The 17,150-nt window shown below is 41.8% G+C and overlaps 1 protein-coding gene and 1 long non-coding RNA gene across 2 annotated transcripts in view; one reads left to right on the top strand and one right to left on the bottom strand.

Annotated features, from left to right (window-relative positions):
* LOC309632548 overlaps positions 1 to 17,150 on the bottom strand; it is a 167,254-nt gene that overhangs the window by 66,200 nt on the left and 83,904 nt on the right. The gene's annotated exons all lie outside the window — the stretch shown is intronic.
* The window catches only part of SND1 (staphylococcal nuclease and tudor domain containing 1), a 415,142-nt gene that overhangs the window by 34,177 nt on the left and 363,815 nt on the right, over positions 1 to 17,150 (top strand). The window contains exons 3-4 of the mRNA XM_082400014.1: positions 8,269 to 8,389; positions 12,224 to 12,302. Of these exons, the coding sequence (XP_082256140.1) occupies positions 8,269 to 8,389; positions 12,224 to 12,302 (200 nt within the window). The remainder of the gene's footprint in view (positions 1 to 8,268; positions 8,390 to 12,223; positions 12,303 to 17,150) is intronic.

The following is a 17,150-nucleotide window of genomic DNA, read 5'->3' on the forward strand; positions in this document are numbered from 1 at the left end:
TTTCTCTATTCTATTTCCATGATTTTGGATCATCTTTATTATCATTATTCTGAATTCTTTTTCAGGTAGGCTGCCTATTTACTCTTCATTTGTTTGGTCTGGTGGGTTTTTACCTTGCTCCTTCATCTGCTGCATGTTTCTCTGTCTTCTCATTTTGCTTAACTTACTGTGTTTGGGTCTCCTTTTCGCAGGCTGCAGGTTTGTACTTCCCGTTGTTTTTGGTGTCTGCCCCCAGTGGGTAAGGTTGGTTCAGTGGGTTGTGTAGGCTTCCTGGTGGAGGGGACTGGTGCCTGTGTTCTGATGGATGAGGCTGGATTTTGTCTTTCTGGTGGGCAGGACTGCGTCTGGTGGTGTGTTTTGGGGTGTCTGTGACTTTATTATGATTTTAGGCAGCTTCTCTGCTAATCGGTGGGGTTGTGTTCCTGCCTTGCTAGTTGTTTGGCATAGGGTGTCCAGCACTGGAGCTTCATGGTCGTTGAGTGGAGCTGGGTCTTAGCGTTGAGATGGAGATCTCTGGGAGAGCTTTTGCTGTTTGATATTACGTTGAGCTGGGAGGTCTCTGGTGGGCCAGTGTCCTGAACTCGGTTCTCCTACCTCAGAGGCACAGGCCTGACACCCGGCCAGAGCACCAAAACCCTGTCAGCCACACAGCTGAGAAGAAAAGGGAGAAAAAATGGAAGAAAATAAATTAAAAAAATAAAATAAAGTTATTAAAATAGAAAAGAAAGAGAATTATTAAAAATAAAAAATTAAAAAGTAATAGAAAAAGAAAAAAAGAAAGAAAGAAAGAAGAGAGCAAACAAACCAAAAAACAAATCCACCAATGATAACAAGCACTGAAAACTATACTAAAAAAAAAAAAAAGCAAACAAACAAAAAAACGGACAGATAGAACCCTAGAACAAACGGTGAAAGCAAAGCTATGCAGACAAAATCACACAAAGAAGCATATATGCACAGACTCACAGAAAGAGAAAATGAAAAAAAAATACATCTATATATTAAAAAAACGAGGAAGAGAGCAACCAAATCAATAAACAAATCTACCAACAATGATAAACTCTAAATACTAAACTAAGATAAACATAAAACCAGAAGTAAATTAGATGCAGAAAGCAAACCCTAAGTTTACAGTTGTTTCTGAAGTCCACCGCCTCAATTTTGGGATGATTCGTTGTCTGTTCAGGTATTCCACAGATGCAGGGTACATCAAGTTGATTGTGGAGATTTAATCCACTGCTCCTGAGGCTGCTGGGAGAGTTTCCCTTTCTCTTCTTTGTTCGCACAGCTCCCAGGGTTCAGCTTTGGATTTGGCCCCGCCTCTGTGTGTAGGTCGCCTTAGGGCATCTGTTCTTCACCCAGACAGGACGGGGTTAAAGGAGCGGCTGATTAGGGGGCTCTGGCTCACTCAGGCGGGGGGGGAGGGAGGGGTACGGAATGCGGGGCGAGCCTGCGGCGGCAGAGGCCGGCCTGACGTTGCACCAGCCTGAGGTGCGCTGTGCGTTCTCCTGGGAAAGTTGTTCCTGGATCATGGGACCCTGGCAGTGGCGGGCTGCACAGGCTCCTGGGAGGGGAAGTTTGGATAGTGACCTGTGCTCGCACACAGGCTTCTTGGTGGCGGCAGCAGCAGCCTTAGCGTCTCATGCCTGTCTCTTGGGTCCGCGCTGATAGCCACGGCTCGCGCCCGTCTCAAGCTCATTTAGGTGGTGCTCTGAATCCCCTCTCCTCACGCACCCAAAACAATGGTCTCTTGCCTCTTAGGCAGGTCCAGAATTTTTCCCGGACTCCCTCCCGGCTAGCTGTGGGGCACTAGCCCCCTTCAGGCTGTGTTCACGCAGCCAGCCCCAGTCCTCTCCCTGGGGTCTGACCTCCGAAGCCCGAGCCTCAGCTCCCGGCCCGCACCCGCCCTGATGGGTGAGCCGACAAGCCTCTCGGGTTGGTGAGTGCTGGTCAGCACTGATCCTTTGTGTGGGAATCTCTCCACTTTGCCCTCTGCACCTCTGTTGCGCTCTCCTCCGTGACTCTGAAGCTTCCCCCCCTCTGCCACCCGCCGTCTCCGCCCGTGAAGGGGCTTCCTAGTGTGTGGAAACCTTTCCTCCTTCACAGCTCCCTCCCAGAGGTGCAGGTCCCATCCCTATTCTTTTGTCTCTGTTTTTCCTTTTTTCTTTTGCCCTGCCCTGGTACGTGGGGAGTTTATTGCCTTTTGGGAAGTCTGAGGTCTTCTGCCAGCGTTCAGTAGGTGTTCTGTAGGAGTTATTCCACATGTAGATGTATTTCTGATGTGTCTGTGGGGAGGAAGGTATCTCCATGTCTTACTCCTCTGCCATCTTGAAGCAGGCTCCCTATTTCCAGTATTTTTATATCACAGGACTGATGACAAATCAACAGTGGCTTGCTTCAGTTTATACATTCACTACCTTTAATCCCGGTAATCCCAGTCTCTTTCCGTCATACACTTTCCCATAGGTTTAGAGCCTTTTCAGGTTTATCAGTGTTTCATGCCTCTTTCTCTGGAAACGGGTTAGTACATTTCCTAGGTAGTCTCAGCTGTTTGAGGTTGGCATTAGTTATGGCAGAGCTCTTTTATTTATGTTTGAATTCTTCATTTACCTTCAAAATTCAGAAGGATGCACAGTGAAAAATCTAGTTCTTCTCCCTGGAGACTACTGGTGTTATTGCAGTCTTGAGTCTCCAGAGGCATTTATCACCTATACAAGCAGACACTCATTTTCTTTTCTTTCTTTCTTTTTTTTAATTGAAGTATAGTTAATTTACCATGTTGTGTTAGTTTCAAGTGTTCAGCAAAGTGATTCAGTTATATGTATTTCAGATTCTTTTCCATGATAGATTATTATAAGATATTGAGTATAGTTCACTGTGCTATACAGTAGACACTCATTTTCATAAATGGTAGCATATACTATAAATGTTAGGACTGTGCCTTATTATAGATTCTTAATCTGGGATCTGTGTCCTAAGGACGTCTGTGAACCCCATGAAATTGCTTGCAAAATTTTGTGTAAACATGCATTTTGAAGGGAGGAAGTTATCAGTTTCTTAGGGCAACTTGTGGTTCAGTAGTTGTCAAGAACCATGTGTTATGGCGATTTGACAAGCTTCTGAGCTTTTGTTCTACCATCCCCTCCAGCCCCCTGCTCCCCCATCTCTAATGCCTGGCCACCTTGCCTTCTTTGTGGTCTGCCTTGGACTCCTTAAGTTACCTCTCCAGGCAGCTACCATGAGTCTTCTTGGCTCCTGTACTTTGAAACATCCGTTCTTGTTTCTTCTTCAGTGGTGCTTTGGCTCTCAAAAATGAAGTTTCTGGATTCTAATTATTTGTCTTTTGCCTCAGCTTGATGATGATGGGCAAGTTGGTACCTCAGCTTCCATCTGCTGTTTTCTTCTCATGGAAGTGCGGGAAAAAAAGCAGCTCACGGGGGTCTTTCATTTAAGGAAAAACATGCAGTTGTTTTCATCTATAATAAAAAGCATTTTGTTTGAATTAAGAAGATAGTAAAGCAGTGTTATAGGAAATAGAGACAAATCACCCCAAATTCTATCAACAGCAATTAGATTCTTGGGATATTGACTAAATAGACAAAATCAGTTATTTTCCATTGGTCCTCTATCAGTAAGCACAAGTATTGGGTTATTCTATACCTCAGGGTTGTTCAATGAGGATTAAACAAGATAATGCGGAACGGGCCTGTAAGCTACTTATTAACAAATGTTAGCTGTGGTAATCTCTAGTGCTATTTAATTTCTGCTACTACAGACACTTCTCGTACTGTTAGTCCAAGTGCTGAAGATTAAATCTCTCTCAGCACTTTTCAAATTTTGGGTGCTAAGTGCTTTTCTTGACCAACGTTTTGCATAGTTCTTTCCCTTTCAGTTTTGTGTTGTGTAACAGCTTGCCTGCTTCTAAGAGGAGAAGAGTGTTGACCCTGGTTGGCTAGAGCCAGTCAAGTTCATTTCCCCAGAAGGAAGAAGCAGGGTTGCCTCTAGGGAAGAAGGGTTCGGTTTTAATTTTCTGTTTTGGGGATGAGAATCAAGGCCAGTTGCAGCTTGTTCTGAGGTATCTTAGCTGTAGCCTATGTAACAGTACAATAAAATCTTACCAGAACTATCCCAACTGAAAGAATACCATGTAATCTGATCCCTGCTCTCATTGGAGTTTCATATATTTATACAGCCTAGTGGTTTTTGTCTCTTCCAGAGCAACTCAGTTTCTCCTAGTAACTCTTCAAAGGTCCCTGTGACATAAAGTATTTGAGAGCTACGGATTTCACCCTTTGTCAGCCAGAGTCACTATTTCTGTGTGCAGTAATCTAGTCTCTCCTCGCCCTGCTGTGATTTGGTTTTCCCCCCACCATGCCCTTGAAGGTGCTCTGGCTCAAGTTAGCAGTGATGCCAAGTGGTAACCCAATTCCAAACACCCCCGCCAACCTCCAGGCTTTTATCGAGACCTAGAGATTCTGCCTCCTTCAAAATCTCTCTTCTCTATTCTTGAAACTTCATTACAGTTGCTATTGTTCTTTGTTCAACTCTGAGAGAGTGCTTTGTTCAACTCTGGAATATTGAGATAACAGTCTTTCTGCCTTCATTTTCCTTCCCTCTGATTCTTTCTCTGTATGCTCTCAGATGTTTTTGAGATATAATGTCATTTTTTTTCCCTGGCTCAGTATTACTGCCAGATACTTCAGTGATTCCTCATTACCGCTGGACAAATCTAAATGCCTTAGCCTGGGATACAGTCCCATTTGTGATTTGACTTTTAGTCTTCTCTTACTGAACCCCCTCCGGGACGCTAAGTCCCAACCCTGAGGAAGTGTTCGGGTCTCCTAACAGGCCACCTGAGTCCTGCCTGCTCATGCCTTGGCTCAGCTGCCCCCTCCAGCGGGAGCTCCGTCTCCTCCTTGTGCCCCGGTGATTCATCCTCTGGAGAAGTCACACCTGACATCACCTTTCATCATCCCTTTTTTGTGCTGTCATCCTATTCCATGTTTATATGTCTCTGTACTCGGTTGTCGGCTCCTCGAGGGGAGGGACGTCTGTGTTTTTCTGCCTCGTCAGTGCCTGACACAAAGCAGGTGTACAGTGAATAATGAGGAAAAGAACCGGAGCGTCTCCTTTTGCGGATCAGTGGATTGTGGAATGCAGCACTACTTTCTCTCTGGCTTTCTGTTGTTTTGGAGCATGTCTGGTTTTGTCACATTCAAACAGAGTCAAGGACATTATTGCTTATTTGCTTCCCTTTGTATCACTGTCCCAAATATCATGCACTTGATTATTCTCCGCCTTCTTTCATATCTGCTTTCAGAGAAACCTAGCTCTCTCTCCTAAGTCCCGTGACAATAAAAGCAGCTCTGCTGTGTGTCCCCAGCCATCACTGCCCTGTTCCAGCCTAATCCCCAGCGTTGCCTAGCTACTCTACGCAGCCTAGATACTGCATTGATGGGCACTGTGGGAATTATATATTTATTTCCCACAGATTTCTTGAGCTCTCATTGTACGTGAAGCTATATGTTGGTTTCATGCGAAATACAGAAATGAATGTCACAGTCGTTCTACATTCAGTGGAGCTTTTGAAAATTGGGGTGGTGGGGTGTTTGCGGCAGAGAGGGATTAATTACATATGCAGGTGGGACATGGGATGATCGAGCACTGGGCCAAGTACAAAAGTAGCTAGCTTTGAGGTTTTACATTGTTGTGGGATTTAATCTTGTTTCAGTAGTTTAGGAGTCTACCTGGTGCAAAGGAAAGATGGGAATTAAAATTCCATTTGTCGTGGTAGACACCAGAACCTTGCATGGGTCTGGGAGTGGAGAGCAAGCTGCTAGATCACCTGCCATTGGGCATTCTAAAGGGAAGAGGCAGTTTTGAGTCTCAGCTACTTAACAGCCATTGCTTCCTAGGTGGAGCTCTGGCACATCATTTGACCAGACCAGTGATTCTTCCCGTTGGGTCACTGTGGCCCTAATGTGACGAGCGCTTTGAGTCAGTTTCTGCGTACGTAGGGTTGTTCTGGGAGGCTCTGCTGGGATGGCCTTCCCCATGAGGTAGCCTTCTGCTGGCTGGCCTCCGTGTGGACACCTGCACGGGGTTCTCTCCTGGAGTGCTCTGTGGCCCTCGGCAGGAGTGATGCGGTCACTCGCTTTCCTGAATCTTCTAATCGCCTCTCTTCATAGCTCGTATCTGGTCCATTTATTGAATTTGCCTGACTCTGGATGGAACACAACTTGAGAAGGCTGGAATATTAAAGAAGCTAGGTTACCTTTCTCTAGGATAAGGTGTATGTCCTTTTCAGGACCTCTAGTGTAGCTTTCTCTTGCCCAGTGACTGACCAGCTGTAAAACATGAGGTCCTGAGAGAAGGGGGCTCCTTCCTCAAGCCTTAAAAGCTTTTAGTAATTCTGCCTAGTCAGTAGAAATTGGAGGTTTCCCCACAGGGGTTAGCTATTTCCTTGTGAACTGACCCTTGATAAATGAATTTTTACCGACGTCTTGGCTTCCTTTAGGAGTACTTTGTTTTGTCAGAGCTTTGCATTTAGGAAAGCAATGTTTCACTGAATTTTAGGTATTAGTGTCTTACTCAAAACTGAAGCCTAGACATTAGATCTATAGCTGAGGATATTTTTAGAGTAAGTGGATCACTAAGGTGATAATAATGTACGAGGCTGTGTTAATTGGTTTAGTACTGTTTCTGTGATGTGGCTGGTAGTTGGGCTCATTATCAGTCATCATACTCTTTGGTCACAGTATCTGTTTTCATTATTATGAATGAGGAGAGGGGTAGAAATGGGAGATTAAAATGTGGTGAACTCCATATTGCCATTGAGTGACTGGTTCTTTTGCTTGTTGGCACTTTGAAGAGAGTGCATTAGATGAGTGAGGATAAGCTTGTTTTTGTGTCTTCAAGAGCACTTACTCAGGATTAGTTCTTCCTAGAACTATCCACAGTTGTTGTTGTCTAACAGTACTGGTTTTGTGAATACCAGCCCAGTGGGTTGGTAGACTGCCACATTTAAACTGGCTTCTGGTTTCTGGGAAGTCGTGGATGTTTTTCTTCTAGAAAAGCTTCTTGGCTAACCCCATGGAATAATCTTCATGGACTGAAAAGGTTGGCAGATGCTTCCTTTTCAGGTCACTGATATGCTGTTTTGCCTTTACTATGTGTAGCCCATGTTCTGTGGCTCCAATTGGTAATAGACAACGCATGCATATCATATACCACTCTGCCCTTTTACACGCTGTATTGTTCCTGCACACGAACTTCTGCAGATCATGTACTCCTTGAGCTCTTACCCTCTCCTTCCTCATTTCTGTTCTAAGGGAACTTGGGGCACTGAGCTAGGTCCAGACTGTAAATTCAAGTGCTAGTGACCACTGACTGTGACAGTGCTGCTTCAGAGGAGACATCTCCCTTTGTCTGCACCATCCCAAAGTGATGGGGGAAATACCATCACTTTGCACAGTATCTTTTTTTATATATATATATATTTTTATTTTTTTTTTATTTTTGGCTGCTTTGGGTCTTCCTTGCTGTGCGCAGGCTTTCTCTAGTTGTGGCGAGTGGGGGCTACTCTTCACTGTGGTGCGCGGGCTTCTCATTGCTGTGGCTTCTCTCATTGAGGAGCACGGGCTATAGGTGTGCGGGCTTCAGTAGTTGCAGCTCGCAGGCTCTAGAGCGCAGGCTTAGTAGTTGTGGCGCACGGGCTTAGTTGCTCCGCAGCACGTGGGATCTTCCCGGATCAGGGATCAAACCCGTGTCCCCTGCATTGGTAGGAGGATTCTTAACCACTGCACCACCAGGGAAGTCCCTGCATAGTATCTTGAGATCACATGGAGACTCTGTTTGTACCCATTGTGGATGTGTGGCTCACTCCTTATATCTGGGTCTTTAATGAGTGACAGGGAAGAACCACCATTGTCAAGCTGATCCCTTACCAGCTAGACAGTAGACAGTAGACGGCTAGAGAGTAGACAGTGATGGGGGTGGTGGAGGGGTGGGCATGGGGGGAAGTCCTAGTGCTGGTGTCTGGGAAACCATGATGCCTGTTTTTAGGGCCATTGCTAGTTAAACCAACTGTTCGACCTGCCTTTTTTAGGAGCCCCCTAAGTGTATGATCCATGTTGTGTGTGTTTCATTTTTATATTCTCCTCAGGGCCTAGTGTGTGGCCAGGCTATTGAAGGAGTGAAGTTGCTTGGATGTTGATTGTGTCGTGTGAGAACTGCCTAGTTCTTGAACACGTTTATTTTGTCTTTCAGCCCTGGGCATTTCCTGCTCGAGAGTTCCTTCGGAAGAAGCTGATTGGGAAGGAAGTCTGCTTCACGATAGAAAACAAGACTCCCCAGGGGCGAGAGTATGGCATGATCTACCTTGGAAAAGGTGAGTACCAAGGGGGAAAGGGCTCATCTTTCTCCAAGTCTGAAGTTCCTCCAAAGACTGGTTTTCGTCTGGCGGAGGTAGCTCTGGGAGGGTTGGCTGTAGGTCTCATTGGAAGTGCACAGAGCTCGTGGCACGTAGGTGCCCTGATGCTCCTGCTCCTAGTTTACTCCTGTGCCTGCTTTCCTGGCTTGGTTTAGGTGTGTGTGTAAGCGTACAATTATTTTTCCCTGTATTTAGGCCGTCAGCCTGTGGAACTCATTGGCTCTGTGCTTCTAGGTCAGAGTGCTAATTGAATTCCTATAGATTTCCTATTGCATCTTCTATTTGCTTTATCTATCTTGTGGCTTTTCTTCTCCTCCTGGGGACTCTCTTTAGGAAAGGACGATTTGTTTAGGGCTTGTGGTTTTTTGTAAGCCACATGACTTGGAATGGAATGGAAAGAACACAGGCTTTGGAGTGGTGTAGGTGTGGATTCCTGGCTCTTCTACCATGTACTCTTACTTAACCCTTAACTGAACCTTTCTAAGCCCTAGTTTCATTTGTAAGTTACAGAGAGAGTTTAAAGAGATGGTATGTGTAAAGCATCTCGCTCCAGCACAGAGAATGCACTCAATAAATATGTGTGTGTGCACACATATGCCTGTTGTTTAGCTGGGCCGGATAGCTTATGGGATATTAGGTGTTCTGGTCTTCTTTGCATTAGGTAGAGGGAGAGTAAGATTGCACAATGGAGTTTGAACAGAAATAGGACGTTGAAAGAATTGGTAGAATGTTTTCCATAAAGCAGTCAGATGAACAGGAACACTTATGTCCATCTGGATTATTTGGGGAGCAGACACCTTTTAAAGTTTCCTGTGATTCTTGATAAACTAGCATTCTAACTGAGCTGCTTTAGATAATCTATTTGCCTTGGGTGACTAGTAAGCTGGAAGTAAGCAAGTAGGGTGTATGACAAGGCTAACAATATCCTTTTACAATTCTGATTTTAATTGTAGAGGTCTTAGACAAGTGAGTTGTGGATGACCATGGAGCCTTCTTGTCCAATTTACCCAGTAGAGAAACAGCCCTTTTAGCAAATGGCTATCTGCATCCTGATTGGGAAATTATAGAAATATATGGAATCTTTTCAAAAAGAGAAGTAAATAAATTTGCCTTTTACCCATAATTCAAATAATATAGTAGGTAATAAAACACTTAAGCATTATTGTTGGAGGGCTACTGGCTAGTAATAATGTAAGACAAATAGAAGTGTACTGTCTTCAAAATGCAATTGTTCGAGAATTCCATTACCCAAAATAATACAGTTCTGTAACAGCTGGTCAATATTCTGTTACCGGACAAGAGACCTCACTGGACTATAGAACGTTTTTTTGGTACAGATATCTCTATGGAGAGACGGCCTGTAAGTGTTCATTTAAATAACCTTAGTCTCCAACTATAAAACAGTCTATTTAAGGTAAGAGGAGCTGACATTTAAAATTTTAAGTTGTTTTTAGAAAGTTTGTTTTTCAAACTGACGCAAATTACAGAGTGGATGTAATTTAGCATGTTAACGTACTAGTGTGTTTAATAGAATCTGGCGCATAGGAGGTGATTGATAAATAATTACCAAAAGAATGATTGAAATCATCTACATCTTTCAGTTTTAAAGGCTTAAATGGCTTAAAGTTTAATATTTTCACTCAGATACTTTAACCAACTCTCACTGCCAACTGTAATGAAACAGTGCCTTAGCTAATTAATTAGTGTTCATATATTTAGCCTATTTTATGGCTACTCTCTTTTTCGTCTTTTGTTTTTGTTTTTTTTTTGTTTAGAAAAAAGATTTTCTTTTGCTCTATGTAGATAGATAAAAAATTTATTTAACTATAGTTGATGTACAATATTGTGTTTCAGGTGTGTAGCTTCAGATTCTTTTCCACTATAGGTTATTATAAGGTACTGAATATGGTTCCATGTGCTATACAGTAAATCCCTGTTGTTTATGTGGCTACTCTTTTTATGATGGAGGAGAATGATAGAACTTGAGAGTTTGTGGTTAACCCAGAACTTATTAAAAAAAAAAGAGATGATTGATTAGTCTTCAACTTTTGGAGAAAATATAGTCACCCACCTGCTCTGAGTACCAGCCCCAATTGTGACTTGATCACAGTCATACCTTGATTAGTAATAAGCAAGAATCAGATCTTTTCCCTACAAATTCCGTTTTCAGTATTCTATCCACCACATTTTGTTACCTTCTTTGGGAGTTTGGCCCAGAGAATTGTATTTTTCTCCCTTTTGAAGGAGCAATGAACGCATTTAGAAGTGGGTCAGCCAGCAGCCCTTTCAGAGCACTCTGTGCCAAGGAACTGTCCGAGAGCTGTTGCGTTTGCCGTTGACTGGCGATTTTATGGCCGTTCGCCTTGTTTGTACCAGGCCTTCATTCTTTCTACCCCCGACCTCTTGACACCTTACTGCTCAACTTTCCCCATCATTGTGGAGTCTTTCCTTTTGACTTTCCACTCTGTGGGGTTATTCCTGTTGCTTCGAAAGAACCAGTGTAATATTTACTGATGTCAGGTAGCTGTGTGTGTCTGTGTCTGGCCTCAGCAGTAACCTCAGTGGAAAGGTTCTTGTGATCCACGCTCAGCTTCAGAACCTGAACGTTCTTCGCGTGAACAGCATTCATCTCAACTTTTTTTTTTTGGTAGTAGGAACAGGGGCTTATGATTTGCTTCAGAAATTTGGACAGGGCTAATGGCAAGGCATTTAGGTTGAGTTTGGGGGTGGTATGTAAACCTGTTGTTGCTTGCGGAAGTCTACGTATAGTGTACTGAATACATAAATCTTAGAGAATTTTATTCTATGCTGACGTTACCTATCAGCTAGACTGCTGTGTTTCAGTTTATCTAGGAGCTTGTTCTCTGCTATATTAAAGATTTTTAAGTGGTGATTCCCTCATAGGTGTCTTCTTTTATCATTTTGGCTGACAAGCAGAGATTTAAGAGAATACAGAGAGCCTAAAAGCTTTTTCAATAGCATGGAAATGCAATGAATGTTTCAAGTGCTCAGGTGGCACCTAATCAGGTTGTGTTTTATGTTTCACTTCATTTTTCTTGCCTGCTCTGAAGGCTGCTGTGTGAGATTGGAAATCGAGATGCTGTCCCCTGCATCTCTGAGAACAGGAGAAAGAGTTTGTCAAACGGTGTAGCTTGCTTGTCTTGGTGGCCTCTTGGAGCAGAGAACAGGACATCCTGAGAGGAACTGGACTTGCTGGTGTGAAACATCGTAGGCAGTCCTAAGTGAATCTGTCTGATCGTCCAGGTGGGGGGCTGCCTTTTGATTCTGTTGTGTGAATTCCTGCTGTGTGCTTGGCACTGCGCTTGGCGATTTACACACATTTAATTCTCACAAGAACCTGTCTCGGCAGGTACTCTTCCCATTTTATAGATGAGTACGTGTATCAAGATGCTGAAAGACCTATTAAGCGGCAGAATTTGCATTTGGTGCTAGGCCTCTCCTCCTTAGGTCAGTGTTAGTTATCCTTTCCTGGGCTGCTGCATGTGTCTTGCTTCCCTGTCAGTCTCCTGGAGTTCCTGAGATTGCCTTTGGCTCAGGAGATACACTAGAAAATTAGTCCAGAGAAGATTTATAGACCTCTGGGTCCTAGAGACTAGACATTTTGGGGGAGAAGAGATTTTTCGGAAAACCCAACCCTACCTTGCTGCCTTGTCCCGTTCGCTGGCAGCATCATTCCTTGAAGAACTAAGGGTGAAAGTGGTCCCATTAGAGCTCTCTTGCTATTGGAGATGGATTTAAACACAAGATTCACACCTCTTTTTTCCTCCTCAGATACCAATGGGGAAAACATTGCAGAATCTCTGGTTGCAGAGGGCTTGGCCACCCGGAGAGAAGGCATGAGAGCGAACAAGTAAGTGTCCATTACTTTTCTGTCTGACTTCCTCCCACACCACTGTGAGAACTGGGGGAGTCGACTCTACACTGGCTTTGCTGCATTTTCATTCCTGCCCCCGACGTAAAATAGGTAATATCTGGTGTTCTCATGGCTTCTAGGGTATTCCTGCCCAGGTGTACGTGTGTATTTTTCTGAGCGAGGATGTTACTCAGCATTCATTAATGGCATTTGATGTGTGTAATTCAAAAACGGGCTTGGAGACGAAGCAGTGCTGTTCTTATATTCATAAGAATCAGTAGACTTATGCCTTACACTGTAGATATTGAGTTCCGGAGTATTTATCCATCCATCCCCAAATATTTATTGAGCATTTACTATATGCCAGGCTGTGTTCTAGACACTGTGAATATAGCAGTGAACAAAGACACTTAGTTTCTGCTAACAGTTTAACAGGGCGACAGACAACAAACCAAACAACAAGTAGATGTTCGATATTATATGAGGTACAAGGAATAAGTAAATGTAATATAAAGCAGAGTGAATAAATCAAATTCCAAGCAAAATCTGCTGCTTGGAATCTAGCAAAACTGACAGGGGCTCAGTGGTTCTGTTTTAAGGTCAGGGAAAATTTATCGCTCTCCAAAGCCTTTTAGGTCTGTTTTGGTTTATGGATCTGTAGATACTTAAGTAATAGGTAAAATGTATTTGTTGTTAGTGGCAGTGTGAATTTGTTAGAAATGATTTTTAGGTATGTAAGGTTTATAGTGCATACATCATGTTAGGTTCACTCAGTAGGATGGGTTGCAGCAGGCTTTAATTAACACTTTAGTCTCTGAAAAGTGTAAGCTACATCAGTAATTTGGAGGCTAAAGATACTGGGTTTTTTTTGTTGTTGTTTGTTTTTTTAGTTTTATTTTATTTATTTATTTTTTTGAATTTTTGAGTTTTATTTTATTTATTTCTTTATACAGCAGGTTCTTATTAGTTATCCATTTTAAACACATCAGTGTATACATGTCAATCCCAATCGCCCAGTTCATCACACCACCACCCCCATCCCCCACTGCTTTCCCCCCTTGGTGTCCATACGTTTGTTCTCTACATCTGTGTCTCAATTTCTGCCCTGCAAACTGGTTCATCTGTACCATTTTTCTAGATTCCACATATATGCGTTGATATACGATATTTGTTTTTCTCTTTCTGACTTACTTCACTCTGTATGACAGTCTCTAGATCCATCCACATCTCTAAAAATGACCCAATTCTGTTCCTTTTTATGGCTGACTATATTCCATTTTATATAAGTACCACATCTTCTTTATCCATTCGTCTGTCCATGGGCATTTAGGTTGCTTCCATGACCTGACTATTGTAAATAGTGCTGCAATAAAAACTGGGGTGCATGTGTCTTTTTGAATTATGGTTTTCTCTGGGTGTACGCCCAGTAGTGGGTTTGCTGGGTCATATGGTAATCCTATTTTTAGTTTTTTAAGTAACCTCCATACTGTTCTCCATAGTGGCTGTATCTATTTACATTCCCACCAACAGTGCAAGAGGGTTGCCTTTTCTCCACACCCTCTCCAGCATTTGTTGTTTGTAGATTTTCTGATGATGCCCATTCTAACTGGTGTGAGGTGATACCTCACTGTAGTTTTGATTTGCATTTCTCTAATAATTAGTGATGTTGAGGAGCTTTTCATGTGCTTCTTGGCCATCTGTATGTCTTCTCTGGAGAAATGTCCATTTAGGTCTTCTGCCCATCTTTGGATTGGGTTGTTTGTTTTTTTGATATTGAGCTGCATGAGCTGCTTGTATATTTTGGAGATTAATCCTTTGTCCGTTGCTTCATTTGCAAAAATTTTCTCCCATTCTGAGGATTGTCTTTTCGCCTTGTTTGTAGTTTCCTTTGCTTTGCAAAAGCTTTTAAGTTTCATTAGGTCCCATTTGTTTATTTTTGCTTTTATTTCCATTACTCTAGGAGGTGGATCAAAAAAGATCTTGCTGTGATTTATGTCATAGAGTGTTCTTCCTATGTTTTCCTCTAAGAGTTTTATAGTGTCCGGTCTTACATTTAGGTTTCTAATCCATTTTGAGTTTATTTTTGTGCAAGTGTTCTAATTTCATTCTTTTACATGTAGCTGTCCAGTTTCCCAAGCACCACTTATTGAAGAGACTGTGTTTTCTCCATTGTATGTCCTTGCCTCCTTTGTCATAGATTAGTTGACCATAGGTGCGTGGGTTTATCTCCGGGCTTTCTAGCCTGTTCCATTGATCTATATTTCTGTTTTTGTGCCAGTACCATACTGTCTTGATTACTGTAGCTTTGTAGTATAGTCTGAAGTCAGGGAGTCTGATTCCTCCAGCTCTGTTTTTTTCCCTCAAGACTGCTTTGGCTATTTGGGGTCTTTTGTGTCTCCATACAAATTTTAAGATTTTTTGTTCTAGTTCTGTAAAAAATGCCATTGATAATTTGATAGGGATTGCATTGAGTCTGTAGATTGCTTTGGGTAGTGTAGTCATTTTCACAGTGTTGATTCTTGCAATCCAGGAACATGGTATATCTCTCCATCTATTTGTATCATCTTTAATTTCTTTCATCAGTGTCTTATAGTTTTCTGCATACAGGTCTTTTGTCTCCCTAGGTAGGTTTATTCCTAGGTATTTTAGTCTTTTTGTTGCAATGGTAAATGGGAGTGTTTCCTTAATTTCTCTTTCAGATTTTTCATCATTAGTGTGTAGGAATGCAAGAGATTTCTGTGCATTAATTTTGTATCCTGCAACTTTACTAAATTGATTGATGAGCTCCAGTAGTTTTCTGGTGGCATCTTTAGGATTCTCTATGTATAGTATCATGTCATCTGCAGACAGTGACAGTTTTACTTCTTCTTTTCCAATTTGTAGTCCTTTTATTTCTTTTTCTTCTCTAATTGCCATGGCTAGGACTTCCAAAAACTATGTTGAATAATAGTGGTGAGAGTGGACATCCTTGTCTTGTTCCTGATCTTAGGGGAAATGCTTTCAGTTTTTCACCATTGACAATGATGTTTGCTGTGGGTTTGTTGTATAGGGCCTTTATTATGTTAGTTAGGTTCCCTCTATGCCCACTTTCTGGAGAGTTTTTGTCATAAATGGGTGTTGAATTTTGTCAAAAGCTATTTCTGCCTCTATTGAGATGATTATCTGTTTTTTATTCTTCAATTTGTTAATATGGTGTATCACATTGATTGATTTGTGTATACTGAAGAATCCTTGCATCCCTGGGATATATCCCACTTGATCATAGTGTATGATTCTTTTAATGTGTTGTTGGATTCTGTTTGCTAGTAATTTGTTGAGGATTTTTGCATCTATATTCATGAGTGATATTGGTCTGTAATTTTCTTGTTTTGTAGTATCTTCGTCTGGTTTTGGTATCAGGGTGATGGTGGCCTCATAGAATGAGTTTGGGAGTGTTCCTTCCTCTGCAATTTTTTGGAAGAGTTTGAGAGGGATGGGTGTTAACTCTTCTCTAAATGTTTGATAGAATTCACCTGTGAAGCCATCTGGTCTTGGACTTCTGTTTGTTGGAAGATTTTTAATCACAGTTTCAATTTCATTACTTGTGATTGGTATGTTCATATTTTCTATTTCTTCCTGGTTCAGTCTTGGAAGGTTATACCTTTCTAAGAATTTGTCCATTTCTTCCAGGTTGTCCATTTTATTGGCATACAGTTGCTTGTGGTAGTCTCTTAGGATGCTTTGTATTTCTGCGGTGTCTGTTGTAACTTCTCCTTTTTCATTTCTAATTTTATTGATTTGAGTCCTCTCCCTCTTTTTCTTGATGAATCTGGCTAATGGTTTATCAATTTTGTTTATCTTCTCAAAGAACCAGCTTTTTGTTTTTTTCATCTTTGCTATTGTTTTCTTTGTTTCTATTTCATTTATTTCTGCTCTGATCTTTATGATTTCTTTCCTTCTGCTAACTTTGGGTTTTGTTTGTTCTTCTTTCTCTAGTTCCTTTAGGTGTAAGGTTAGATTGTTTATTTGAGATTTTTCTTGTTTCTTGAGGTAGGCTTGTATTCCTATAAACTTCCCTCTTAGAACTGCTTTTGCTGCATCCCATAGGTTTTGGATCGTCGTGTTTTCATTGTCATTTGTCTCTAGGTATGTTTTGATTTCCTCTTCGATTTCTTCAGTGATCTCTTGGTTATTTAGTAGCATATTGTTTAGCCTCCATGTGTTTGTGTTTTGTATGTTTTTTCCCCTGTAATTGATTTCTAATCTCATAGCGTTGTGGTCAGAAAAGATGCTTGATATGATTTCAATTTTCTTAAATTTACTGAGGCTTGATTTGTGACCCAAGATGTGATGTATCCTGGAGAATGTTCCATGCGCACTTGAGAAGAAAGTGTAATCTGCTGTTTTTGGATGGAATGTCCTATAAATATCAATTAAATCTATCTGGTCTGTTGTGTCATTTAAAGCTTGTGTTTCCTTATTAATTTTCTGTTTGGATGATCTGTCCATTGGTGTAAGTGAGGTGTTAAAGTCCCCCACTATTATTGTGTTACTGTCGATTTTCTCTTTTATGGTTGTTAGCAGTTGCCTTATGTATTGAGGTGCTCCTGTGTTGGGTGCATATATATTTATAATTGCTATATCTTCTTCTTGGATTGATCCCTTGATCATTATGTAGTTTCCTTTCTTGTCTCTTGTAACATTCTTTATTTTAAAGTCTATTTTATCCGATATGAGTATTGCTACTCCAGCTTTCTTTTGATTTCCATTTGCATGGAATATCTTTTTCCACCCCCTCACTTTCAGTCTGTATGTGTCCCTAGGTCTGAAGTCGGTCTCTTGTAGATAGCATATATATGGGTCTTG

Source organism: Balaenoptera borealis (genome assembly GCF_965194805.1).
Source record: "Balaenoptera borealis genome assembly, chromosome: 7".
Taxonomy (NCBI): Eukaryota; Metazoa; Chordata; class Mammalia; order Artiodactyla; family Balaenopteridae; genus Balaenoptera; species Balaenoptera borealis.